We start from the raw sequence: 27,363 nt of genomic DNA, 5'->3' as shown, positions 1-27,363 counted from the left end.
TCAGTGTATGCGTGTCTCAATGTCAACCCAATAGTATGATAGTGAAGTTTACATATGTGTGTATGCACGTACAACATTATTTAACTGGTATCCGTTTATTTACAAACCACTGGACCGCCTCCGTTGACAATAGTATGCCGCGTTATAAATCATATTAAACTAACATTTGTAATGATTCTCTTGGTTGCTCACTCGAGTGAGAGCTAGTGAAGCTAAAATGTTGACGTTTTGAGCGTCACGGTTTTTACGACTTCCTCTCGATGAGATGCGTTAGCTCGTGATTCAGCAATTGAATATATCCCCTGTATATATAGGAATAAACGTGTTTTTTGAGAATATCCTTTACATAAATGATGAATAGCAAGTTTAACAGCCGAAGAACTGAAGGGCATATTAACAGTTATAATATCATTCTGACGTCATTTGTTTTTCTTGATACTCTGCATCATTATTCAACCATGCTATCTTCTATTATTAGCATTTTCAGTTTGCAAGTATTCTAAACAAAACTTCAATCACTTCACATTTTGAAAGTGAAAACATATATTGTCATTACCACATAAAAGTCTCAGAAGTACTAGACATTAATCTGATTTGCTATTTTGTCGGACAGTTCAGTAATGTATTAGGAAATACGATAACACGAATCGCTTTTAAATGGTTCGATACCATTCGTCAGTTCTTTAAGACAGTGAATTATTCTATGCGGAGGTCAAGGTTAGTCGTATTGTCAGTCGTATGAAAATTCTTTATAAGAAACCTCGACAGCCAAGAAGTTGAACCCTAATTTGAAATTGTAAATTAAACACCTGTTATCGGGTAAGTATCTTTTTCTGTTTGTGATAGACAATTGATATTCTTTGACAATTTAGTGAGCAGTTTAGTCACATTTTCTGTTACAACATTGTGTTATAGAACGAAACTATTTAACCAAGACAATCAAACCTGCAAGGCAATTCACAAGAACTCCAGCGACATGCAGCAGGACAAGAAGTAAGGATATATGTTACTGCTTGGTAAAGCTGCACACTGAAGAATTGCTCAAGGTGATCGGGAAATGAAACACCTGCAATAATGAATAAGAACTTGGTCGCCTTTCTTTTATCGTTGTGGCAAGGACTTCTAGCACAGGAATACTCCATTCAACGCAGAATCACGGAATCATGGTATGTACTGCCAGACCGGTTCGTATTACCTCCATCGATGTGTTCTGCCGACAATGCAACAGTACAGTGTACTACTATGGGTGGCAAACTTGTCGGCAGTAATATTGGATGCACATGTGAATGTAACGATGAAAAAAGTACTTTTGCATTCTACAACAGTTGGAAGTGTATAGACAATAATAAATTTCATAATCTTAGTGCTGAGTTGCTTGATATTCCATTGGTTCATAATTTTATTAATGGTTCTGCGTGATTCATAATCGCACTGTAATTTATTTCATAAGATTTAGAGGCTCATGCATGTTTATGCCAATAAATATGCCGAATAAATATGCCGAATAAATATGCCGAATAAAAAAAAAAAATTCGGATTCAAATTTATCCGGCATAGTGTGGATGGGGCCTAATTTAGTTCGTTCGTGGGCATTGTTCTCGCGCATTCTATCTACGCATGAATTTAGTTGAAGTCGGTGACCCCCATTTTTTATTTGCTTATTTTACTTCTAGTATATGATCTACTTTTATCATGCAAAATCTAAAAAAAATCTGACTATGGGATCTTGCCTTAAATAAACAAAACTGACTTGCATTTTTTCTAGGTTGTTCATTGATATTAAAGAATAGAAATGCTGGAAGTCCAATTATAACCATAACCAGAAAGAAATCTGCAGGATCATACTTGCTACCAACATTAAAGTCGTCTTCAAACTGTGGTGTAACCAACAAAAGTAGCAATCTTACATGCAGTGGAACCTGGAGCCAACTTAGTAGTGGACTGGCTATGGAAACATTCGATATATTTTGGCCGCAAGGCTACAACAACTGGTATCTTTACGTAAGTGTTAAAAAATTAGTCATCATTGTTCGGCTACCGTCATTTTTCATATTAACCAATGATTGATGTACTCCAATGGGAATTGGAATTGACAATGCTTGATAAATTGGTGTTGTTTTATATTCATATATAGCTCAAAAGAAGTCTCGATGATATGGAAGGTCAGGTTATACGACTTAACATTGATTGTCAATCCCATCGGCAATATTGTGTGATATTGAAAATAAACGGAACACTTCGATGTAAGTATCTGGGGGAACTCAATTTATGGTTTTTCGCTATTTTAAATACAAAAACAAGACAAAATCCAAGAGAAGATAAAATAAAGAAAAATACAAAACAGGACTGATTTAGTCGAACTCAGATCTTTCCAATAAAATAGCGTTAACACCAGCTAATTGAAACTCCAGGTCCATTACCACCTAGGCCATCACAGTCATCTACAACAGTACCTTTAACAACACAGATACAGCCACGGCCACCATTATTACCAATAACAAGAATTACCACTGCAAAACCCAAAACAGCTCATAAGAGGACGTCACAAGGATCAGTTCAAACAATGACAATTCCAACAACCCGGTCATCAATTTTAACTGAGCCTGTTTCATCGATACCTGATCATACGCTTGGACATATAAGTACTACCAGGACAAAGTACAGTAGATCATTTACTGCAGTAAGAGAAGTTTTGTTTTAAAAAAACACTTGTCGTGAGTTCTTAAATGTGTTCTGATACACCTTGCCTTGATTATTTTTAGACTGATAGAATCATTTTGTGATATAAAACTAGCTACTCTTAAATTCTGTAGACAACATCTATCTCTGTGAAAACTGACCGCAAGAAAAGTGCTAGTAAAGAAAAGGATAAGAGTGGCCTAATCATCGGGGCACTTGCTGGTATTATCGCACTAGCAATCATAGTAATTGTTATTATGGTGATGATAAAGATACGTAAAAAGAGGTGAGCATTCAGTAATTGGTGATATTCCAAGTTCAAAACGATCGCGTTTTTATACGTTTTTATAACTTTTGTACTTAACTAAAATCGTACGTAGGAAATCTGATGAGCAAAGAACAGACACTGTTGGTAAGTATAAACAGAGATTACAAAAATAAATCAAAGGCAACACATTATCTCATAATATATTGTCATTGATTATGTATCATTAATTTTACTTAATTAAAATCAATTACATTCCAAACATTAAAATGTTTGTAAAACATTATAGTAAAATGTAATTGCATTCTCATAACAGATAATGCAGGCAACGGGCGAGGTGAAGATAATTCCTTGAGGTTCAACCATAAGTCGTCACCTGTCATAGAGGGCCACAAATTTATTAGTTTTACACCATTAAGTGCTACCCCCAAAAATAGAGTCTCTACTTACTTACTTACTACTTCACTCATAATGGTTTACGTATGACGATTCAGGTCAAAACTATTGAATTTCCAGTATTTTCAACAGGCCTCTGAGGGAAAAGTGGGTATTTACCATTACCCACCAACTAATTCAGTAAAATCGTGTCTCGATTTTGAACAATTCTTTTGACCTCGCTCTTTAATGAAATGATCATTAGCATACATGTTTTGTTTACTAGATGGAAGCCATGAGATGTGTACATATGAAAACGCAATACCAATAGGAAGTACTAAAGATCGACTTCAAAGCTCTGTCGGTAATTAAAAAAAGGGAGATATCAAAATGATTTGCCTACTTAAAATAAGACGTGAATCAAAACTTCATGTTGAAAATAGGTTCTTACTCTTTAATATTGAATTGCATTCAGAAACGTTATTCGAACAGCTCTCTCTCTCTCTCTCTCTCGACTTAGTCTCTCTCTATCTCTCTATCTTCAGAATTTTCGATTGATTTTTCGATTGAAAATGTTTTTGTCTGATTCACAGATCCCATTCCAGCGGCTGATTACGTCAATCACAGGAACCCTGGCTTTGATGTCTCTGACGAACTGGTTTACGAAAACTCCAAGGCTATCAAACAAAAAGAAGGCATGACCGAAACTCTCGACTCGCCAATGTACTCTTCCCTTGTAGGGAATATTCCTCATGTATATGCTTCCCTCAAGGGGCTTCACAAGACACACGAAGACAAGACAGATACTGAGGTCACGTGCACATCACAAAATAAGGAAAACAGTCTTTATCAGAGCCTCAATACTTTTGCTCAGCAGAGTCATGGCGAATATCAGGCGCCAAAGTACAAACAACAGAAACCTTACAATAAAAACTAAAATATGGCAATGTAATTAGTTCTCGCTATATTCAATATTAATAATGTAAATTTTGTAATCACTATAGAATCCTATAACTTGATTCGTTAAAATCATGGTGCAATTTGTATAGGAAATCGCATGATCTCGAGTACAATTTGGAAATTAATAGACACGAGTAATGTTTTGAAAGTTGTTGTAATTGCACGAGCCTTTAGGCGAGTACAATTAAAGAACTTTCAAAACATTACGAGTGTCTATTAATTCCAAATTGTACGAGAAGATCGTGCGATTTTTTGTTTATAGTTCACTCAACAAAATTTCAGTAAAAAATGCGAAGCGACGCCGTTCATCTTTGTCTATTTGGCAGCCGATTTCCAGTCCATCGTGCAACTCAAATGCATAAAAAACATCAGTTCTTACGGCTTCAAAATGTTATTTATGCTTTTTAAGTACAAAATGAGAGAAAATAATTGTTTTGACATTGTTTTGGCCGTGTTGCCATAGCGACTTAATTCGGTACTCCTACGGAGTACAATTAACGCTATAATTGTACTCCTCTCGACCAATCAGAGTCGAGTAATTTTGTTGAGTGTACTATAAAAGCAATAATTGCAATTTAAACAATAAACTTATTTTGAAACATTTATTGCACCATTTTGCTCCGCTTCATTTATTTGAACCAATTACAAGAGAGGTATGTCATTTTCTAACCAAGATTGTTTCTAGCTTTCTTTATCACTTCTCGTCATTTCATTTATTCAATAAAAGCTTAACACTGTAATGTTTGTGATATGACAGGACTGCACATCAAATTGGTGGCTGGCTATCGTGTTCTTATCTAAGTATAGAGCCACGTTCACGTGACAAAAGTCTCTGTAGAGCTGTAGGGTTCTCAAGCAACAAGCAAAATTCAGCTAGAATTTCAAGACTATTGTATCCCTAAGCTAAGGACGTGCGTGTATATACTGCTTATGTATAACAACGTTTATATTGCAATCATATTACGTGAAGTAGAATGAATCCTAAATACAATTAGACGAGTTTAAAGTGTTAGCTGTCTATTTGGATGATAAATATGAGTAATAAAATTTCATCTCGCATCATAAATCACTTAACATCACTAAAAATCAGTCATTAATTTTGCATTGTCGAAAAGAAACTTTCAGCAAGTTCAAACTTCCACCTTCAATGAAAGAGAACACCCGTTTTTATCAGCCCAAACTTCAATATAATGCACTTCTGTAACTTCCGCATGGGAAACGAGTGCTCTTTGTCTGGATGTGCTGTTGCTAAATCAGGTCCCTAATATTTCAATTGACGTCACAATTATTCACATCGGATACAAGTACAAACTTGTACATATGTACATATGCATACGTTGGTTCCTGACACTACACCAATGCTTAAACACACAGAAGGAAATTCAAGCAGAGGTCCATCGAGTCTCGAGTCAAGGATGCGAGTACCGTGCCATCTCAACCTCAAGGGTCCTCGTAAATAAAAAACCAAATGAGCGTGTGCTTCTAAAATTGTCCTTTTCCCTAAGACTTTACCCCATACGATTACAGATAGATATATTAGGAGCTAGAGGTTGGGAAAAGCGTCTACTGTCTGACTTGCCGGTACATTTTCCAAATAGAAGTCCATATTTTGTAGAGGTTCGTGAGACAAGAAAACTTTGAGAGATGTTACACGGAAAAACGAAAGCTAAAAAGGAAACATAAACAGCTGAAGCAGAAGCGGATTAACATGCGATATAAATCTGTCTGTTATCAGTTCACAAGAGAAAGAGAATTGAACAAAATGGGTTGCGCTTCAAGTACTTTCGTTTTCTTGAATAGCATAAGACATTTTTATTCAAATATTCTAAAACCAAAGCGGAAAAATCAGTGAATCACAGAAGACACGAGGAAATAGCTTCCCTAAAATGTACCAGTGATGGAAGTATATCGGTAAATATCAGAAAGATGGTCACATTTTTGTACATTCTTCTTTAAATAGAGAGGAGCCTTGCTTTTTAAACATGAATAACTGTGAAGCATGCGGCCTCTGAAGGTATGACAGAGATAATCGAATAAGAGGATAAGATCTACAACAGCGAAATTTATTGATTACTTGGTGATGATGTGTTCAGCATTCCAACGAATATTATTCTTTACCTCGTTGTGGAAACTGCTCTTTGCATTGAATGGAACGATTGAAATTGAACGCCATAACATAAACTACACGCATGAAAAATGGGTATACCAACCAGACACTTTCAAGATTCCATCAACAAAGTGCTCAAGTGATATTTCAGTATATTGTGGAGCAATGACTGGTCATAGTGTCGAAGGGTGTAAATGTGAGTGCAACAGCGAAAGAACAACGTTTGGATTCTTCGATGATCAGTGGAACTGCACAGAAAACTCTAAAGTTCGCCAATATGGAGGTATTAAATTTCAGTAAAAAATAAAATTTAAGTGCAAAGTGTTTTTATAGTCAGTAGTATTTCTGAAATCGCTGAAATAGAAATACCTTAGTTGAAAACTAAACGTTTAGTAAAGAAATGTTTTGATATATTACGAAAGTGCTGTATAAAAGACACGGCAGGAGAGAAACCGTGCATGTTTCACCAAGGGTGGCTGCTGGTTGTAGACTGTTATTGAGACGAGGGTTGGGAAGGACAACCTTAGATGCCTCTCAAAAATTAGAAAAGGAATAAATGAGAAACTAAAGAAGCATGGTACATCTATCAGAACCATCTAAGAAAAGCTGCTTATTTAGGGCCCGTCCATAATTTTCAAAGGAGATCCTGTATCTCTGGATGTACCAACATGTTCAGTTGTCACTAAAATGCATTATGTAATTTCTTTCTTTTATTCAACCATTCAGCATGTTCACTAACACTCTTGCGTAACAGAACAGTAGACAGTGCACTTATAACAGTACCTTTGAGAATGGAAGCCAGTATTTCTTTCGTGATACCAACTGATCTTCAAAGATGCTATATTATTCCATTCAACTCAACGTATTTGCTGTGCAATGGATCGTGGAACATACTAGATAACGATTTCGTGAACAGCAGGTTCTTAATCGTGAAAAGTGAAAATACGCAATTTTTTACAGTAAGTTTTTAACAGAAGTTGTTGCAAAAATACTTGACATTTTACAAAACCTAAATCGAAAAAAGCATATAACTAACTAGTTGTTCTAACTAACGAAAAATTCAGTTTAAGAGGACAACATCGCATTTGGAGTATAATGACGCCATGGAGGGAAGAATCCTGAGAATGACAATAGGGTGCTACAATAAGTCGAATACAATTATACGCGACTGTCTATTGTTGAAGATGCAGGGAACATTGAAATGTAAGTATCACGCCTTGTATGAGCAAGGTAAGGCAAACAAAGATCTCCAATTGCGATTGCTTTATGCGATTCAAACCGTAGTTCTTCTTGACCCTTCACATATTGTGCATTCATGCTTCTAAATATAAAGCCTCTTGATTTTAATATTTCTTTTTCTTTTTCGAAACAACATTATCATCCAGGTCCTCAGTTTTCTCTGCCACCATTACCTAAGCCAACAACGTCACCATGGACAATCTCACCAACCTCAGAAACAGGCACCAGTAAAACCGAATTCCAAACACACAGTATTAGTACATCCCAGTCAACTACTATGGTAAGTAAAACTATCCCTAGTCAGTCCTTGTTATTAGTTCATTATGAATAGATGACTAAATGGGAGAGTTTATATGCCGCAACCAGCCTTACAAAGAAAGCTCTTTTCTAATTTCTTAGGAATCCACGACATTTATTAATAACCGCAAGAAAAACGCAGCCGAAAAAGACGATGGTAGTAACACTGGGTGGATCATTGGGGTAGCAGCGGGAGTGATTGGATTAATGCTGATCATTATTGCCATAGTGATTGTCATGAGACGGCGAAAAAAGAGGTAGTAAATTTTGCCCAAACGAATACGATATATAATGTTATCTTCTAGGTTGGTGTCATAATATTAACAAATAGATGATTCTTAAATCATTAAAAAAATTGGAAAATAAAACAACAAATGCTTGAAGAATCCTATATCTATAAATAAAGACTATGACATTCTTATCAAAGATAAAGACTGTATTTGTCCCTGATGTTGTATAATGTGAATGCAAGGGCACTTCAGGAGAATCATCTGAAATCTCGAATATCAGCAAAGTCACAAAGAGCGCAGCTCAACTTGGATAACACAAACACTGAAATTCATTTCAAACTGTATATAAATATGAACAGTCGATTTTATGGTAGGCAGTAATCCACAAGAAAATGAAAAGTCAGGGCCACTTTGGAAATCGCTCAGTTCTTTTTGTTACACGTTTAATAAATAAAAAACTACTTTTTTTGTAATGAAATTAATTAAAATAATTTAATTATGATAATGATTGTGAAAATTATATAGTATGATATACCCTGCGAGCAGAGTCTCCTAAATCCAGAGTCTCCTTTTCCCACAGAAAAGCTGCAGCAGCGAAAAGTAAAACAACTGTTGGTAAGTCAAAATTGGTTATAACTATTATAACATAGTGTTAATATGTCATGCACAATATTGATGCAAGAAGACATAATAGTATTCAACTATACCACCAGGCCACGACCTATTTGTGGTGCACATTATTCAAGCAATTAGATATAATGGTATTTCCAGCGTTACTTCCAAAAGTTTTGTTTGCCTTCTTTTTACAGAAAATGTTAGTTACGAAAAAGGGGTTGATAACTCCTTGAAGATGACTGACTGCGATGGTCACAAGTCACTGGACCAGGATGAGTACTCGTATGCCTATACGAATGCAATAACACTTGGCAGAAGAAACATGTCGAATGGTCACCCTAATAAAGGTAAGTCCTCGTAAAAGATAAAGAAAAACGTTTTACTTGCATTTTGGTAGCACTCAGAATCCGTCACCTGAAGCTCATAATGGCTACTTGATTTGGTTACGAATAGGTTTCCTAGTCAAACTATTCCTATTAGCCATTCCGAGCAACGTGGTCATTCAATGATCGTCAATTTCTAGTCAATTGAATTATCTAAATTAACAGAAATAATTTGGTTTTATTTCATAAGATCCACAAAATACCGTGTCCAATGATGGTAAGGTTGAGGGTTTGGACAAGCATGGTTCTCTATTTCATCCCAGTGCAGGGCCTGTTTTCAAAGTACTTGAAGCTCCAGAATATGCTGAGGTTAATAATCCCAAAAACGAAGCTACAAATCGACCTTATTTTGATAGTGCAATGTACAACAAAAAGGTAGTAAAAGCGCAAAAACCAAACAGCCAGAAAGAGCCTTTGTACAATGTCCTTGAAGATCCAGGATCTTTAAATGAACCTCTCGAGGGACGAGAGGCTCCTTGTTATCAGGTTCTGGAGGGGCCATTTCCAGAGGGTGCTCCATTGTATGACGTCATTGCGCAGCCACCATCAAGTGATAACCCAGAATACAAATCACTGGAAGGCCAAAATCCTCGTGTACACTGTACCTTGAATCGAGGTGATGATACCAAAAGAAATGTCAAACAAGCTTGCAATTACAGTGTCACCTCATATGATTCCGTTGGGGAAGTAATCAATGACACATCTGATATCTAAGCTTATCTATCAGGAACTCTATCAAAATGATGAAATGAATAAAGATGTGTACGAGGCCTTGAACAATACAGATAATACAAGCATTTTCTTTGAATCAGCTCGAGATAAGGTACCATTCAAATGCTTGAGCATTATACTTGTTCCTTTTGTAGGTATGCATTCCAGAAAGTAACGGATGAGCTTTCCCTGGTATCGGCAACAAACGCTTTCGTGATAACCATACTCTAAGTGTCCATAACTTAGGCGAACCTTGCAATGACTTAAAAGTTTTTGACTGTAGATCCGTTTTCAGCATTATTTTACTCATAAAGCCTTAATGTGTCTCTGGTTTTGAGTGTTATAACGAACAGCATTCAAACAGGGATTTTGTCGACGACTACATCATAAAAGAATTTATAGTAGATTACGGTACGGATGGTTTCACTTTTTCTTGTTCGCCGTTTGTCCCGGCAAAAACGTCGATTACATAGAGCCTTTAAAACTAGAAAGCAAGTGTATGGTTGACACACATTTAATAAACTAGCATAAACCAGGTATATATGGAATGATATTGATGAAGTCTTACATTATGATAATTTCTCCTCTAGTTCTATCATGAAAGCCATTAAAAATATTAATTCAAAGTTTTTGATTCAAATTAATGCACTCCTGTTAGAATCGTTCTTAAGGAGACCTCATAAACAGATACGGCTAAAAATATTGCATAGCACAACTGAAGACAACTTGTCAGGTCTTCTCTATGTCTTAAAATTTGACGTATTCATATGATTTTTGTATATAATGTAACAAGAACCACGTCACGGTTTAAACTAATAAAGTGTCTCGTCATTTCAACTACTGAGGGTACTTGATTGATTCTCGTGAAGAGGCTTACATCATTCCTGGTTGATGACTCAGTTCTGACTGATTGACTTGCATCTCTATTATGCGGAAAAAGATGAAAAAACACGAAATAATACTACAAAAAACCTAATGTTGAGTCAAACACACGGCCTCACGCGAAAAACAACAATTTACGAATTTAATTGGTCATGTTAAAAACGTATTTTAATGATTTCTTTCTTACATGTTATTTGGTTGGATGAGCAGGTTTTATGTAAATTTCATACTTCTTCCTGAGCACCTTTACATTGACAACATAAGGAAAAGAATCCTCAAACCCAGGCTGGAACGGAACTGCCATTAAGTGCTGTTTACGACTAAAGAATTTAAAAAAAGAAGTCTTTCTATCTGACAGGAACTACATAGTGTACAAATACATCATTATTGCCCATTTATTTTCTGTGCTCCACTCTTTCTCATCTCATTATTTGATCCTTGGGACTTCAAAACTAAATGAAGAAGACAGTGGATTCCGTAATATTTGAGCTTTTAGTAATAGTCTTTATCTTGTTATGGGCAGAAGTACTTCGAGCTGAAGAATATGTCATCATAGAACGAAAGACTAGCAAAATTACTGGAGCTACAACCTTGGAAGCACAGCCCGATCGGTTTATAATACCTTCATCTTTGTGCTTGGGTAATGGTTCGACACAGTGTGAAGAAATGCGTGGTTCAAGAATTAGTAACTGCACATGTGAATGTAATCATATAGCAAGTAATAGTAAATATTTTATTTCTTCTACATTTGGATTCGACGGTAGGAGATGGAAGTGCTTAGAAAACGCTAAAGTTCATGAACGTTGGGGTAAGTCGGTTCATGTCCTTCCTATCACATTAGTTTCTTGGTCTTTAAATTACCTATTAACAACATTTTCGTTTTCAAGCATTATAACAGGATGCCCTCAGCAATCTCTGTGCCAAATTTCATAGTTTTATCGCACTTGTCACGATTATTTCACTTATACCACCTGACTATATTAATTTCATATCATTTAAGGTCATCACGGACAGAGCCATCAGATCTAGAAGTTTTTCCACTTTCTTTCTTTTTTTTTTGTTTTTGTTTTTTTTTGTTTTTTTGTTTAGGATGCTCAGTTATACTTAACAACTGGGCAAATGACAGTGCTCTTATAACCGTTCCAAAAGTTGGTGTTGCTAATTACGAAATCCCGACGCAATTTCGGGGCATTTATATCTATAGGGCCACTACGAAATATCAGAAATGTGATGGCAGCTGGGGGGATCTGGATTATGACACATATGTAAAGAAGAGATTTTCCGTACATGAAACAGGCAACAAACGATTCCTTATGGTAAGAACATTCCTGGACTTAAGCAGTAACTATCACTCATCAATACATAAGAATCATGGGATATTCATTATGTTAATTGTGATAATAATAATAATAATAATAATAATAATAATAATAATAATTTTACGCATGATATAATCTATTTCTTTTACAAATTTTAGATTTATATTATTTTCAAAGTATTTCTTATGTTCTGCATTTACTATATAGTCTGATGTATATCGTAAATAATTGTAACATTTGTAAATATTTTATTGTTGAGCATATCTAATTGTAAATAGTTTGAACACCCATAGGTTACGTTTACGCGCCCTATGAGTGTCTTTGCCTCGCATCCAGATGTTTAATAAACTGCATAATAATATTAATAATAATAATATCAATAATATTAATAATAATAATAATAAGCTGAACTTTTCACATGTTAAAAGAAATGATGACATTGGATATTCACTATGTTTATAATAATGACAAGCTGGACTTTTGATATGCATAAGATAAATGATAACGTTGGAAGAAAGATAGAAAAGAAGGGGGAAAAACGCCATAGAAAAGTTCTTATCAAGCGTAAGAAATACTTTAGTTGTCTTTTGGACTGAAAAGTGATTTGTCGCATAGAAAAGGGACATTCTATAGTTAAGATTAAATTCGTTTTACAACTCACTTTCAAATTTTTCACTGCTTACAGATACATTCAACATCGAGATACAGTCATCAGATCAATGTTATGTTCATCACAAATAACGATATAAAGTTCCCATTTCAGTATAATTATAGTGACAATTCTTCTCAGCAAATTATAAGTGGACGAATTATCACACTTGGAGTGGGTTATTATGGCGCGTCGAATATGATAGAACAGACTTGTGTTTTATTAAAGATGCAGGGCGAAATAAAATGTGAGTATCAATTTACAAACGAATCTATCTTGTATGTTGCACATATATAGCACTGCGCACTTTTTGTAAGTCTGTTTTAGAGAAATATCAAAAAATAAATTACGTCTTCATGGGCGCTATTCAAAATTCTAATATTTTCTTATAACTAAAAACTGTAGGTCCGTTCTCGCTGTCACTACCAACTGCAGCACCCTCCACAACAGAACCACCCTCTTCGTCAGCTACAGTTGAAAGTAGTTTATCAACCTCTACAAGAAGTGCCAACAATCCAAATATACATACAACCAGCGGCGGCCCTTCTACAACTATTATCTCAACCGCGACGAAGGTTAGTATCTGGATTTCAGTACTCACTACGAGAGGAGCTCTGATGATATCATGTTTTATTCACCTCGTTTTAAGAATCGATCCATAACAGCGCCTCAACAGACATCAGCACCGATGGTAATCAAAACCAGTGCTAAACATTCAAGCTCCAATGACCGCAGTGGTTTGATTGCAGGCGCATTTGCTGGAGTCATTGGCTTACTTGTGTTAGTTATTGCCATAATACTCGTGAGAAGACGAAAGAAAAGGTAAGGTCACATCAAATAGTTTTGGTTTCAAAATCATTGCAACTTTATATGAACTTTGCTAACATTTCTTATTAATAAAATCTAGGGAAACTGTCGCAAAGAAGTCAGGTGTAGTCGCAGGTAAGTTCAGATACACTTAATGGATATAATATTTCATTCCCATTTGCATCTTATATTATGATTAAATCCAAGATACTTATACATTATTCATCATGAATTACTTTAAGTGAAACAAGATGGTACTAACCGTGTTCAGCGATCCTTGGAAGAACAAGACGAGTATTCGTATGCTGATATCAGTGCTGTCTCCATCAATAAACAAGATGTGGTTCACCATCCTAAAAATAAAGGTAGAAAATCGGATCAATCCAATATTCAAGTATTATTTTTTTATTTTTTTATTTTTTTGCAAAGTTTCAACACGAACATATTTGTTTGGCTGTGATCAAGGGAGCACGTTAAAATTATGATTGTGTTGGTTTGTCTTCGATTTTTTTGCACGTATTCTAAAATATACCAGGTGTTCCTTGTAGTTCTTGTTTACATGCGCGCGCTACACTTCATGGCAGGCTTTCCTTGCTTTAGTCGGGCTAGCGAATTTACTCCGAAAACCGACGAATATCTTGCAAGGAGCGGAGCGACGTGTAAAAAAGGAGGGGAGTGAAACTGTAAACCACGTGACCCATTTCAGCCAATCAAACAATCCAAAATTAAAATATTTTTCGCTCTATGCTGGTAGCAGTATCTATACAAACGGATTACGTGACAAATTCAAAAAAATCACGTGTAACGTCAAACAGATAAAAACAAACAATATGGCGTCCTTGAGCGAAGAGCAAAACAAAGTTTTTAATATCGTAGAAAAAGGTTTTAGTGTGTTTATTAGTGGAATAGCTGGAGGCGGAAAATCATTTTTAATTACATATGTTTTAAAGGAGTTAAGAAAGGGAGCAAGCGGTGTTTTTATCACCGTATCAACGGGCATTGCGGCTCAAAATATAGGAGGATCGACAATACATTCATTCGCCGGCGTCGGAACAGGAAAAAATCGGCTCACGAACTGGTGAACATAATCAAGAATAATCCTACTCCTGAAAAGTTTGCTTGATCACATGGCTTTAGCCCTTTTTCGTTACCCTCGGTCTTGTAAACTAAATATGCCTCCGTAGTTTTGATAACTTCCCCATTAGATACTTATATTACGAGCACATTACAAGTAGAATGAATCCTAACATACCATTACACGAGTTTAATGCATTAGCTCTCTATTTGGATGATAATGAGTAATGACAATTTATTTCGCATCATAAATCACTAAGTATTATTAAAAATCTGTCACTAACGATTTCGCTTGTTAAGACGGAACTTTCAGCGATTCAAATCGTCCACCTTCAATGGACGACAAGTAATATCTGTTTTCGTAAGTCCAAAGCATATTTGAATGCAATTCACTGTAAATTCCGCATCGGCGGAAACTTGCTACCTTCTCGTTGTCTGGATTTCATTACACATTACACTAAAGCCAGAAAGATATACTCGTACAAGTCAGAATATAAATTTCTATGGATAATTTGTGATATCGAAAATCTTCAATGCAGGAAAAACATAGCGAGGGAAAGCGAAAGAAATCCACAATCTAATGAAGGTAATGCGTGCATTTCTCTGAGCAATTCACACATGCATCAAAAAGAATAAAAACTAAAAAAAAAACACCTCGACAAATAATTTTTTTCTAGGATCGTGAGTATCTTGTTCATAAAGGGCCATAAGTTTATTAGTTGTACACTATTAAGTGCTACCCCAAAAAACAGAGTGTTTACTTACTTACTTACTGCTTCACTCATAATGATTTATATATGACGATTCAGGTCAAAACAATTGAATTGTAATTTGGACCTGAGTTTAGAGTGGAGGGGTTGGGTTGGGTTACCAGATATGCAACAACTTTATCTTCAAAATTGAATCAAATCACAGAAGCTATTTGAACTGTCTGTATTTTCACAGTATTTTCAACAGGTCTCTGAGGGAAAAGTGGCTATTTACCATTACCCACCAACTAATTCAGTAAAAACGTGTCTCGATTTTGAACGATTCTTTTGACCTCGCTCTTTAATGAAATGATCATTAGCATACATGTTTTGTTTGCTAGATGGAAGCCATGAGATGTGTACATATGAAAACGCAATACCAATTGGAAGTACTGAAGATCGACTTCAAAGCTCTCTCGGTAATTAAAAAAAGGGAGATATTCAAGAAAAACAATGGAAGTGGATTCTAGTAGCTCTTTTGGACTAGTCTTCTGATTTATGAAGCTGGCAAATATCTAGTTTCTCCTTAGTTGAATCGACCAAATATTCATGGCAGTTTTTCATCTAGGATCAAAGTTTGCAATGATCAGGGGCGGATCCAGGGAGGGGCAAACAGGGGTTGTAGCCCCCCTTCAGTCATATATTGTTTTATTTGATCAAAGTAATGGATTTGCAGTAAAATGAGCCGTTACTTACAAGTCAAGCAAAATTCGGTGATCCCCCCCCCCCCCCCCCCCTTATATTTTGGCTGGATCCGCCCCTGATGTGCGTTTCTTCTGAATCGGTGTTACCAAAGTAATGATAAAAGATATTCTTGGAATCCGTACTTCTAAAGGGCCTTTTAATTATTTATGTACTATTAAATCCAAATTATTTGCCTACTTAAAATAAGACGTGAATCAAAACTTCATGTTGAAAATAGGTTCTTACTCTTTAATATTGAATTGCATTCAGAAACGTTATTCGAACAGCTCTCTCTCTCTCTCTCGACTCAGTCTCTCTCTATCTCTCTCTGTCTTCAGAATTTTCGATTGATTTTTCGATTGAAAATGTTTTTGTCTGATTCACAGATCCCATTCCAGATGCTGATTACGTCAATCACAGGAACCCTGGCTTTAATGTCTCTGACGAACTGGTTGACGAAAACTCCAAGGCTATCAAACAAAAAGAAGGCATGACCGAAACTCTCGACTCGCCAATGTACTCTTCCCTTGTAGGGACTATTCCTCATGTATATGGTTCCCTCAAGGGGCTTCACAAGACACACGAAGACAAGACAGATAGTGAGATCACGTGCACATCACAAAATAAGGAAAACAGTCTTTATCAGAGCCTAAATACTTTTGCTCAGCACAGTCATGGCGAATATCAGGCGCCAAAATACAAAAAAGAGAAACCTGACAATAAAAACTAAAATATGGCAATGTAATTAGTTCTCGCTAAATTCAATATTAATAATGTAAATTTGTAATCACTATCGAATCCTATAATTCGTTAAAATCATGGTGCAATTTAAGCAATAATTGCAATTTAAACAATAGCCTTATTTTGAAACATTTATTGCACCATTTTGCTCCGCTTCATTTATTTGAACCAATTACAAGAGAGATATGTCATTTTTTAATCAAGATTGTTTCTAGCTTTCTTTATCACTTCTCGTCATTTCATTTATTCAATAAAAGCTTAACACTGTAATGTTTGTGATATGACAGGACTGCACATCAAATTGGTGGCTGGCTATTCTGTTCTTATCTAAGTATAGAGCCACGTTCACGTGACAAAAGTCTCTGTAGAGCTGTAAGGTACTCAAGCAAAAAGCAAAATTCAGCTAGAATTTCAAGAGTATTGTATCCCTAAGCTGTGATGGCCGACACTCTTAGTACTAAAACACACTGACGTTCGTGTATATACTGCTTATGTACAACAACGTTCATATTGCAATCACATTACGTGAAGTAGAATGAATCCTAAATACAATTAGACGAGTTTAAAGTATTATCTGTCTATTGGATGATAAATATGAGTATTAAAATTTCATCTCTCATCATAAATCACTAAAGATCACTCTCTCTCTCTCGCCCCCAAGCCTCACACGTCCTCTGGCACCCAGGGTAGAAGACTGCTTTACTAACTTAGATTCTGCCAACACAAAATCAGTTTAAAATTACACAAAAGCCAAAAAGAAATTATTCCTTCTTATCTGCAGTAATTTAAATTGTTTGAAAGGTTTTACGTCAATCCAAGTTTCGTACCTGCGACAACCGCTTTTGCACTTAATAACAATGTGAAAGGAAAAGCAAATACTGGAGGTAAAGCATTATTTTACGGAGAGCAATTATTTTGTTCATATTCCATTCACTGACAAAAAATTCGCAAGAAGCCTGCATTGACAATCTCGCTTTTTCCAAAGCCCAAAGCTCGCACGGACAAAAAAATGGACAAACTTCCAAACAATATTGTAGTTTCATTACCAGGATCAGTGTTAGAAAAACACGACTTTAAAAGGTTAAGTTAATTCAACCACTTAATTTTCGACATCCATTTTCTTTTTACCATTTTTACTATTAGGACACCGCAACAGTGTAGCAAATAAAGTATACGAAGTCGTGGAAGAATTTGACAATCAACCATCCAAGCCCAACATCAAGAATATCAAAGAAGGGCAACAAGATCTAACGAATAGAACCAGAAAAGAAGCCTTGTCTACCATTCCTGAGTCCGGCGCCGGTGCCACGTTGGTCACTTTCAGAGAACCACATCATTATGATAGTATTATTGATAATAATGACCTTCAATATGCGCCCGTGTACGATGTAATTGATGGAACACAATCCAAAGGTGGCTTCAACAAGAATGATCCTCGTGCACACGGTGCCTCCTCGAACATGCCAATAGAAAGTGGCCACGATCCGCTTAAAAACGATCAAGATGGCTCTTTCTATGATGCCGTTGGAAGTGTACTTTCATGAAACCTGAGAAAAAGCACTAAGACACTTTATTCTTACAAACCTAACGATCTTAAATTTACGTATAATTCAAGCTCTTCGCACTTGTAAAACGTGAACGTCAATTTGTGTATCAAGTATGTGAGTCATCCTACATGTTGAAGGATGACTTTCCTGGCATGAACTGATTCAACACAGCGCATCAGAAATGTCTTAACGTGCCCTTGGCGTGGTAGTTCGTAACCAAAGAGTGTTTGTACACACACTACTGAATGATCTATGAAACTGCACTATAAAACTGATCTGTTTAAACGTCCCTTTTAAAATATATCGGCCTGGGATAGTGTCTCTGCAGTCCCCACCACTGAACGACCTATGAAACTGTGCCACAAAACTAATATCTTTTTAAATGTCCCTTTTCAAAAATATTTGGGCCTAAAATATCTGGAAAAGACCATACCAATCTAGATAAATGAAGAACCTATAGATGATTATGCCAATCAAGTCCTTTTTAGTGCAACTAAATCTTTAAATTCTCAACGCAGTACTGTTAGTCAGCGGTCTACTCACAATTTTCAGACGTAAAATTATAGCAAGAAGAAATACGCACAGGTCATTACCGATGAACATAAGGTACTGACCATGCGGAAACAGACTTTTGGGACAATATGTAAACAAATAGAGACGTCGACCATAGCATCCACGAAAAATGACCTGATCATACAATACTCCATAGGCCACTGTTCACTCTATATATTTATTATCATTTTGATAGACATTGATTTCCTGGTGATCACGTTAATTCGGATCATTGATATTCTAAATGAAAAATTGTGCTCCTTTTCCATATCGTACAGATGGCGTTAATGCCGGCAAATGGAAGTAATTTTTCAACTAAGTAGGTTGAATAGATATTATATCGAGAAATAATCGAGCTTTAAAGCTCTTGTCTTGACTAGCCTACCTTGTCTGTAAAGTAAGTGCTATTAAACATTTTCATTTTCATTTTGTCTTACGTGTTATAATTAAGAACTGAATAACTTAATATAAGAACTGAAGGGCATATTAACAGTTATAATATCATTCTGACGTCATTTGTTTTAATTGATACTCTGTATCGTTATTCAACCATGCTATCTTCTATTATTAGCATCTTCAGTTTGCAAGTATTCTAAACAAAACTTCAATCACATCACATTTTGAAAATGAAAACAACATATAATGCCTTTACCATATAAAAGTCTCAGAAGTACTAGACATTAATCTGATTTGCTATTTTGTCGGACAGTTCAGTAATGTATTAGGAAATACGATAACACGAATCGCTTTTAAATATTTCGATACCATTCGTCAGTTCTTTAAGACAGTGAATTATTCTATGCGGAAGTCGAGGTTAGTCGTAGTGTCAGTCGTATGAAAATTCTTTATAAGAAACCTCGACAGCCAAGAAGTTGAACCCTAATTTGAAATTGTAAATTAAACACCTGTTATCGGGTAAGTATCTTTTTCTGTTTGTGATAGACAATTGATATTCTTTGACAATTTAGTGAGCAGTTTAGTCACATTTTCTGTTACAACATTGTGTTATAGAACGAAGCTATTTAACCAAGACAATCAAACTTGCAAGACAATTCACAAGAACTCCAGCGACATGCAGCAGGACAAGAAGTAAGGATGTATGTTACTGCTTGGTAAAGCTGCACACTGAAGTATTGCTCAAGGTGATCGAGAAATGAAACACCTGCAATAATGAATAAAAACTTGGTCGCCTTTCTTTTATCGTTGTGGCAAGGACTTCTAGCAGAGGAATACTCCATTCAACGCAGAGTCACGAAATCAGGGAATGTACTGCCAGACCTGTTCGTATTACCTCCATCGATGTGTTCTGCCGACAATGCAACAGTACAGTGTACTACCATGGGTGGCAAACTTGTCGGCAGTAATAATGGATGCACATGTGAATGTAACGATGAAAAAAGTACTTTTGCATACTACAACAATTGGAAGTGTATAGACAATACTAAATTTCATAATCTTAGTGGTGAGTTGCTTGATATTCCATTGGTTCATAATTTCATTAATGTCTCTGCGTGATTAATAATCGCACTGCAATTTATTTTATAAGATTTAGTGGCTCATGCATGTTTATCGCCACTTCAATATTGAAATATAATTATTGTCTTTGAATGCTCACTTGTCTCCTTGCATGATCTCCTTTCTTTGCGACGTCATGGGATTGAACAATCAACCTATTCGGTTAACTCGCAAAAAGGGGAAAAATTCTTTTGCGAAAGCTATTCGTGATAACAAAACCTATATCATGACCAGTCGTTCGGGAAGCACTGGAGCGAGAGAGCGTCTGTCGTCTAAGGTACAGACAAGCTCAATATTAAGTTAACCATCTATGATTGTAATCTATAATATATCTTAAAATTTTGAATTGTTCCAAAATACTGGTAGAATTTATCTATAGAATTTATAGAATTATACAATATTCTAGAATTTTTTTAAAGGAACAAGCATCTACAAAGGATTATGTGATACCGCTAACCATAAGATTGTTTTGATCTATAACCACGATTTTCCTCAGTGTAGGATTGAGTGCCATCATAGCCCCATAATTTATTTTTGCAGCATACGATAGCGCGCTCATTTTTGTGCCTGTAAGGTGCTTTTAAGCAATCAAAATTTAAATTCAAATTTAAATTCCTCATTTCCAGTAGGAATAGATTAATTAAGGACGTTCATGGGCATTGTTCACGCGCATTCTATCTACGCATGAATTTAGTGAGCGCGCGCTCATCGTGATGACGTCATTCCAATGTTTTGATAAGCAAAATATTATAAAAACCTCTTGAATCTCTTATAGCTTTAAAAATAAAATCGGGAGCCTCTCTTATTTCCTTTTTTGAATGTAGTTTGTAATAACTAATTTTAGAGCAATTTTTTAATATAATATGACGATGGGCCGATCAAATCGAAATTATTTTGAGTACAGTTGGAATAGAATTTCACATTGTGAAGGCTTCAAGTTTACCTTTGTAGCACAATACCATTTTTCAGTATAACATAACCTATTTTTGACAGCTTTCAGTGTTTACGTTGTTAGCGCGTTTTTACCGTAAAAAGGGTGAACCGGTACTTTCACGTCTGACGCCAAAACGAAGTCGGTGACGCCCAATTCTTATTTGCTTATTTTACTTCTAGTATGATCTACTTTTGTCATGCAAATTTTTTTTTTAAATCTGACTATGGGATCTTTTGCCTTTCAAAAAACAAAACTGACTATCGCATTTTTTTCTAGGTTGTTTATTGACATTGAATGATAGAAATGCTGGAAGTCCAATTATAACCATAACCAAAAAGGAGTATGCAAACTCATACTTGCTACCAACATTAAAGTCGTCTTCAAACTGTGGTGTAACCAACAAAAGTAGCAATCTTACATGCAGTGGAAACTGGAGACAACTTAGTAGTGGATTGGTTATGGAAACATTCGATATATTTGTGCCGCAAAACTACAATAACTGGTATCTTTATGTAAGTGTTAAAAAAGTAGTCATCATTGATCGGCTACCGTCATTTTTCAAATTTACCAATGATTGATGTAGTCCAATGGAAATAAGTATTGGCAATGCTTGATAAATTGGTATTTTATTTTCATATATAGACCAAAAGAAGTCTCGATGATATGGAAGGTCAGGTTATACGAATTAACATTGATTGTCAATCCCATCGGCAATATTGTGTGATATTGAAAATAAATGGAACACTTCGATGTGAGTATCTGGGGAAACTCAATTTATGGTTTCTCGCTATTTTAAATACAAAAACAAGACAAAATCCAAGAGAAGATAAAATAAAGAAAAATACAAAACAGGACTGATTTAGTTGAATTCAGGTCTTTCCAATAAAATAACGTTAACACCAGCTAATTGAAACTTCAGGTCCATTACCACCTAGGCCATCACAGTCATCTACAGAACTACCATCAACAATACAAATACAACCACAGCTACCATCATTACCTATAACAATAACAAGAATTACCACTGTAAAACCCAAAACAACTCATAAGAGGACGTCACAAGGATCAGTTCAAACAATGACAATTCCAACAACCCGGTCATCAATTTTAACTGAGCCTGTTTCATCGATACCTGATCATACGCTTGGACATATAAGTACTACCAGGACAAAGTACAGTAGATCATTTACTGCAGTAAGAGAAGTTTTGTTTTAAAAAAACACTTGTCGTGAGTTCTTAAATGTGTTCTGATACACCTTGCCTTGATTATTTTTAGACTGATAGAATCATTTTGTGATATAAAACTAGCTACTCTTAAATTCTGTAGACAACATCTATCTCTGTGAAAACTGACCGCAAGAAAAGTGCTAGTAAAGAAAAGGATAAGAGCGGCCTAATCATCGGGGCACTTGCTGGTATTATCCCACTAGCAATCATAGTAATTGCCATTATGGTGCTGATAAAGATACGTAAAAAGAGGTGAGCAATCAGTAATTGGTGATATTCCATAACAAGTTCTTAACACGATCGCGTTGCTTACAACAATGCTGCCCCTTTTTAAACCCCTGTATATACAACTGATATATATGTATATGTATATGTTTTGTGGGCGCGGGGTTTCCGTGTCTCAGTGTATATATGTATATATTATGCCTAATTTTCTCCTTTCTTATATTTATACTTTTAGATTCTTAATCGCAAATTTTAATATAGATTTTATAGTTTAGATTTTCATCGATTTTATATTGCTGATCACCGGTTCATGCCAGCTGTTCTATCGTGTCCAGCTGAAAGTTGTTTTTTTAAAATTCAGGATAAATAAAGATATTATTATTATTATTACTATTATTATTATTATCATTATTATTATCAAACTGAATTTATCTTTTAACTCAAGTAGCCGATTGCAAATTACCTAGTTACCACCGAGATTTGCAATTGTAAAACGAAAAGCATCAAAATAAAGTTATTATTATCAGCAGTAAACACGTTTGAATACTAATTAGGTAAGCTAGATAGGGCGTAATTTCGTAACCTACCAGCATGACAGGATTAATAATATATACAATCACTTAAAACCAATTATTAATGTTCTTAAGATGCAGTTTAAATACTTGGAATGTTTGAAATGTCCTTAAGATGTGATTAATTTGAATGTTCTTGCAATGTTCACTGTGCAGCTTAATACCGCTTTCTGCATTCTGAGTAATACATCTTTGTATCTTGCTCCAAAGATATTATTATCATTATTATCATTATTATTATTATTATTATTATTATTATTATTATTATTATTTTACTCAACTAAAATCAACTAAAATCGTACGCAGGAAATCCAATGAGCAAAGAACAGACACTGTTGGTGAGTATAAATACAAATATGTTTGTAAAACATTACAGTAAAATTTGATTGCATTCTCATAACAGATAATGCAGGTTACGGGCGAGGTGAAGATAATTCCTTGAGGTTCAACCGTAAGTCGTCACCTGATGAGGACGAATATTCGTATGCTTACAACAATGCTGCCCCTTTTGTGAAAACTAACACGCAAGACCTGGAAAGTCATACTAACCATGATCAAGGTAAATAGTGTTGAACAAGTGGAAGGGCTTTTTACCCCTTATCTAGTTATTTTGATGTCCATAGCTCTGGTATTGATATCGATATTTCACTAATACAGATGAATTTATATTATCGGTATCGTTATCGATAAAAATCAAAATCATTGATATCAATTATGAGTTTGTCTAGATTCCATAATTATACTGGTCATGGCAAGGAAACACTTCAGTAGATATTAGGGTTAGAGATTTATACTCACTGCAGCATTTTTAATTTCAATTATTAGAACCAGGAAGTTCTGTGGTCAATCACGTTTACGGTCAAACGGATAGCCTAAATCAAATTGCATCTGCACCCTACGCAGAGGCTCCTGTATACAATACCTTGGAAGAGGCAGTATACGCTAAAGTTGACAAGTCAAGAAAAAAATGCCCATTCGATTCTGATGCTCCAATCTATAACACTATTGAAGAACCTGAGTATACAAAAGTTGATAAAAGTACAAAGCCTAAACTAAAAGAGAACCACAACGAGCCTTTGTACAATGTCCTTGAGGGACCGCAAACCGATGATACTACCCTTGAAGGGCTGAGTGATGAGCCTCCTTGCTATCATGTACTAGAGGGACCATTCTCGGAGGGTGTTCCAGTGTATGATGTACTTGAAGGGCCTGAATCAGCTGAGGCTCCAGGATCATTCGAAGCACAAAATTCTCGTGTATATGGAGCCCCTCATAAACGAGATGTCCAAGTATCTTCCGAGGAAAATATCGGGTATGATGACATTCTTTACGATTCTGTTGGTGACGTAATCAACGATCAAGGAGATATCTATCAGGAACTCAATCAAAGTGGTCAGCAGAATTCAGATGTGTACCAGGAGCTGGACTACCCAGACAAGACAATGTATTTGAACGAACTGAACCAAACCCATTCTAATGCATGACAAAACTTATTTACATTCGCTTTTAGAAGCATTTTTCAACAAACAACGATCTTAGCACTAGCATGATCAGTATAGATCACGATGTTATTCTACGCATCCTCTATATTCTAATCATCAGTAAATTTTATAGGAAAATTTATTGGCTGACGAGGGAATTCTATGTTGAAGTACGATATCGGATTTCCAGTGAAATTCTTTAGAATTCCCAGTATGACAATAAATTTTCCTCGAATCGCATTGCGGAAAGATTGAAAATTCACTTATATACATGAGGTTTCTGATTTATTTGCGGGAATACATGACTAACAACCATTGCAACAAAAAACAATTGTAATTTCAGTTTTTCGGATTACATACCCTATATTTCTGAAAGATTTTGTTTTCCTTTGTTTGTTCGTTTTGATGTGAAAGAAAGGGGGGGGAAATCAATCTCACATACACAATTTCATGCAATTCCACGAAAAGTACAACACGCTCGCATACTTCATCTCTAGACAATATCTGGCGAATTAATAATAACGTATGTAATTCTACTAAAAGCTTTAAAGTATATTATTTCAGCTTAATATAACGGAACTGAGTATAGAGGCACGTTCACGTGACAAACGTCTCAGTGAGAGCTGTAAGGTACTCAAACAACAAGCACAACTCAGCTAGAGCTACTTATCGTGTTCCTAAGCTGTGATGGCCGACAGCCTTTATACTAAAACACACTGACGTGCGCAAATATATTGCTTATACACCTAATTCAAAAAACGTTGTCATCGCCAAAGGCGATAGGCAATAGCAGATAGGTGAAAAGCGATAGGATATATGTCATTTCAAGATCCAAGAATAGCTGGAATGACTTGTGTTTCTTCTTCTTATTCTCGTCAAGGGTATGGACTTCGTGCTGAGAATGATTCGGTCTTCTTTGTATTCAACGAAACCATTTCCATGACGGACTGACCTATCGCCTATCGCCTTTGGCGAAACTGCACTATAAAACTGATCTGTTTAAACGTCCCTTTTATAAAATATATCGGCCTAGGGTAGTGTCTCTGCAGTCCCCACCACTGAACGACCTATGAAACTGTGCCACAAAACTCATATCTTTTTAAATGTCTTTTTAAATGTTCCTGAAATATCTGGAAAAGATTATACGAATCTAGATATAAGAAGGACCTATAGATGATTATGGCATGCACAATCAAGTCCTTTTTAGTGCGACTAAATCTTTAAATTCTCAACGCAGTACTGTTAGTCAGCGGTCTACTCACGATTTTCACACGTAAAATTATAGCAAGAAGAAATACGCACTGGTCATTACCGATGAACATAAGGTACTGACCATGCGGAAACAGACTTTTGGGACGAGCTGAAAACAAATAGAAACGTCGACCACAGAATCCATGAAAAATGACCTGATCATACAATACTCCATAGGCCACTGTTCACTCTATATATTTATTATCATTTTGATAGACATTGATTTCCTGTTGATCACGTTAATTGGGATCATTGATATTCTAAATGGAAAATTGTGCACCTTTTCCATATCGTACAGATGGCGTTAATGCCGGCAAATGGAAGTAATTTTTCAACTAAGTAGGTTGAATAGATATTATATCGAGAAATAATCGAGCTTTAAAGCTCTTATCTTGACTAGCCTACCTCGTCTGTAAAGTAAGTGCTATTAAACATTTTCATTTTCATTTTGTCTTACGTGTTATAATTGGTATTTTCGACAATCGCAATATCAGTGTATGCGTGTCTCAATGTCAACCCAATAGTATGATAGTGAAGTTTACATATGTGTGTATGCACGTACAACATTATTTAAAGTGCTACTACGACGAAAATCGCTCAAACTTGGATTCAGCTGAAACTTCCTAAAAATACTCTTTAAAGGTCCAATAATCACTGTATGAAGTGTTTTCTCGATATTCAGTACGAAAGTATGATATTTTTACGATTATTTTTTGGAGTCTGTGACGTCATACACTCAACATCAAACATTGCTACATATATTTCTTTGTATATAAATCCTTAATTTATTTCATTCCTATGAAGCCCAAAGGGTGGCTAATGTGCTTATTTCACATTACTTGTGACTATAATTTATATTTTGGGGTGTTTGGGTATTTCTTTCTCCCTTTACTACTGATATTTTGATCATAAACTACAAAGAAATGTATGGAGCGATGTTCGATGTTGAGTGTATGACGTCACAGACTCCAAAAAATAATCGTAAAAATATCATACTTTCGTCCTGAATATTGAGAAAACACTTCATACAGTGATTATTGGACCTTTAAAGAGTATTCTTAGGAAGTTTCAGCTGAATCCAAGTTTGAGCGATTTTAGTCGTAGTAGCACTTTAACTGGTATCCGTTTATTGAAGCACAAACCACTGGACCGCCTCCGTTGACAATAGAGTGACCACAGTAAATCCGTGAAACTTTAGTAATACTAAATAGCACAATTTCATGCAAATTCCATTGTTTTCTATTGTTTAACTACCACTATTTTGTACTATTTAGTAATTAGTGTTTCACGGAT

At 35.5% G+C, this 27,363-nt stretch overlaps 4 protein-coding genes across 8 annotated transcripts in view; all 4 read left to right on the top strand.

Moving 5' to 3' along the window:
- The first annotated feature begins 516 nt into the window (after window positions 1-516).
- LOC148905473 (uncharacterized) lies at window positions 517-3,597 on the top strand. Its single transcript, XM_089039745.1, has 8 exons — window positions 517-819; window positions 916-1,166; window positions 1,766-2,001; window positions 2,135-2,243; window positions 2,412-2,680; window positions 2,814-2,965; window positions 3,060-3,091; window positions 3,261-3,597. The coding sequence occupies exons 3-8, from the start codon at window positions 1,948-1,950 to the stop codon at window positions 3,428-3,430; spliced, it is 786 nt and encodes a 261-aa protein (XP_088895871.1). The 5' UTR covers window positions 517-819; window positions 916-1,166; window positions 1,766-1,947; the 3' UTR covers window positions 3,431-3,597.
- A 1,778-nt stretch (window positions 3,598-5,375) lies between these two features.
- The window catches only part of LOC116294920 (uncharacterized), a 33,729-nt gene continuing 11,741 nt past the window's right edge, over window positions 5,376-27,363 (top strand). The window contains exons 1-9 of one of the 5 annotated variants that reach the window (XR_016121653.1): window positions 5,387-6,669; window positions 7,113-7,345; window positions 7,451-7,616; window positions 7,772-7,905; window positions 8,025-8,179; window positions 8,733-8,767; window positions 8,962-9,114; window positions 9,338-9,973; window positions 11,267-11,396. Coding sequence is in view for 4 of the 5 variants with exons in the window: in XM_089039723.1 (XP_088895849.1) it covers window positions 6,360-6,669; window positions 7,113-7,345; window positions 7,451-7,616; window positions 7,772-7,905; window positions 8,025-8,179; window positions 8,733-8,767; window positions 8,962-9,114; window positions 9,338-9,864 (1,713 nt within the window). In the remaining variant the exon portion in view is untranslated. Of the gene's footprint in view, window positions 6,670-7,112; window positions 7,346-7,450; window positions 7,617-7,771; window positions 7,906-8,024; window positions 8,180-8,732; window positions 8,768-8,961; window positions 9,115-9,337; window positions 10,699-11,266; window positions 11,397-27,363 lie in introns of those variants that run through there. The other 4 variants (XM_089039723.1, XM_089039724.1, XM_089039727.1 and 1 more) reach the window with 4 other exon arrangements.
- LOC148905472 (uncharacterized) lies at window positions 11,200-19,291 on the top strand. The gene is made up of 10 exons (XM_089040211.1): window positions 11,200-11,551; window positions 11,833-12,059; window positions 12,748-12,958; window positions 13,117-13,286; window positions 13,361-13,533; window positions 13,619-13,653; window positions 13,761-13,883; window positions 15,683-15,760; window positions 16,412-17,650; window positions 17,910-19,291. Exons 1-9 carry the CDS (start codon window positions 11,200-11,202, stop codon window positions 16,753-16,755), a joined length of 1,713 nt encoding a protein of 570 aa, XP_088896337.1. The 3' UTR covers window positions 16,756-17,650; window positions 17,910-19,291.
- Window positions 19,454-26,516, top strand: LOC148905471 (uncharacterized). The gene is made up of 9 exons (XM_089039722.1): window positions 19,454-19,780; window positions 19,877-20,327; window positions 21,591-21,826; window positions 21,957-22,065; window positions 22,234-22,508; window positions 22,642-22,793; window positions 23,645-23,676; window positions 23,742-23,897; window positions 24,164-26,516. Exons 2-9 carry the CDS (start codon window positions 20,036-20,038, stop codon window positions 24,820-24,822), a joined length of 1,911 nt encoding a protein of 636 aa, XP_088895848.1. The 5' UTR covers window positions 19,454-19,780; window positions 19,877-20,035; the 3' UTR covers window positions 24,823-26,516.

Source organism: Actinia tenebrosa, unplaced genomic scaffold (genome assembly GCF_029948245.1).
Source record: "Actinia tenebrosa isolate PJP-AT-01 unplaced genomic scaffold, QUT_ActTen_1.0 PGA_scaffold7__59_contigs__length_16204524, whole genome shotgun sequence".
Lineage (NCBI taxonomy): Eukaryota > Metazoa > Cnidaria > Anthozoa > Actiniaria > Actiniidae > Actinia > Actinia tenebrosa.
The sequence above is the reverse complement of the archived record's forward strand: the minus strand, read 5'-3'. Positions and strand labels throughout refer to the sequence as shown.

Bases quoted from the DNA above. Each gene is read 5' to 3' on its own strand.
- LOC148905471 (XM_089039722.1), top strand. From the start codon at position 20,036: ATGAATAAAAACTTGGTCGCCTTTCTTTTATCGTTGTGGCAAGGACTT. The intron at 20,328-21,590 runs GTGAGTTGCTTG...ATTTTTTTCTAG, and splicing joins TAAATTTCATAATCTTAGTG to GTTGTTTATTGACATTGAAT. The intron at 22,509-22,641 runs GTAAGAGAAGTT...TAAATTCTGTAG, and splicing joins ACAGTAGATCATTTACTGCA to ACAACATCTATCTCTGTGAA.
- LOC148905472 (XM_089040211.1), top strand. From the start codon at position 11,200: ATGAAGAAGACAGTGGATTCCGTAATATTTGAGCTTTTAGTAATAGTC. The intron at 12,959-13,116 runs GTGAGTATCAAT...TAAAAACTGTAG, and splicing joins GATGCAGGGCGAAATAAAAT to GTCCGTTCTCGCTGTCACTA. The intron at 13,287-13,360 runs GTTAGTATCTGG...CCTCGTTTTAAG, and splicing joins TTATCTCAACCGCGACGAAG to AATCGATCCATAACAGCGCC.
- LOC148905473 (XM_089039745.1), top strand. From the start codon at position 1,948: ATGGAAACATTCGATATATTTTGGCCGCAAGGCTACAACAACTGGTAT. The intron at 2,244-2,411 runs GTAAGTATCTGG...TTGAAACTCCAG, and splicing joins AATAAACGGAACACTTCGAT to GTCCATTACCACCTAGGCCA. The intron at 2,966-3,059 runs GTGAGCATTCAG...AATCGTACGTAG, and splicing joins ATAAAGATACGTAAAAAGAG to GAAATCTGATGAGCAAAGAA.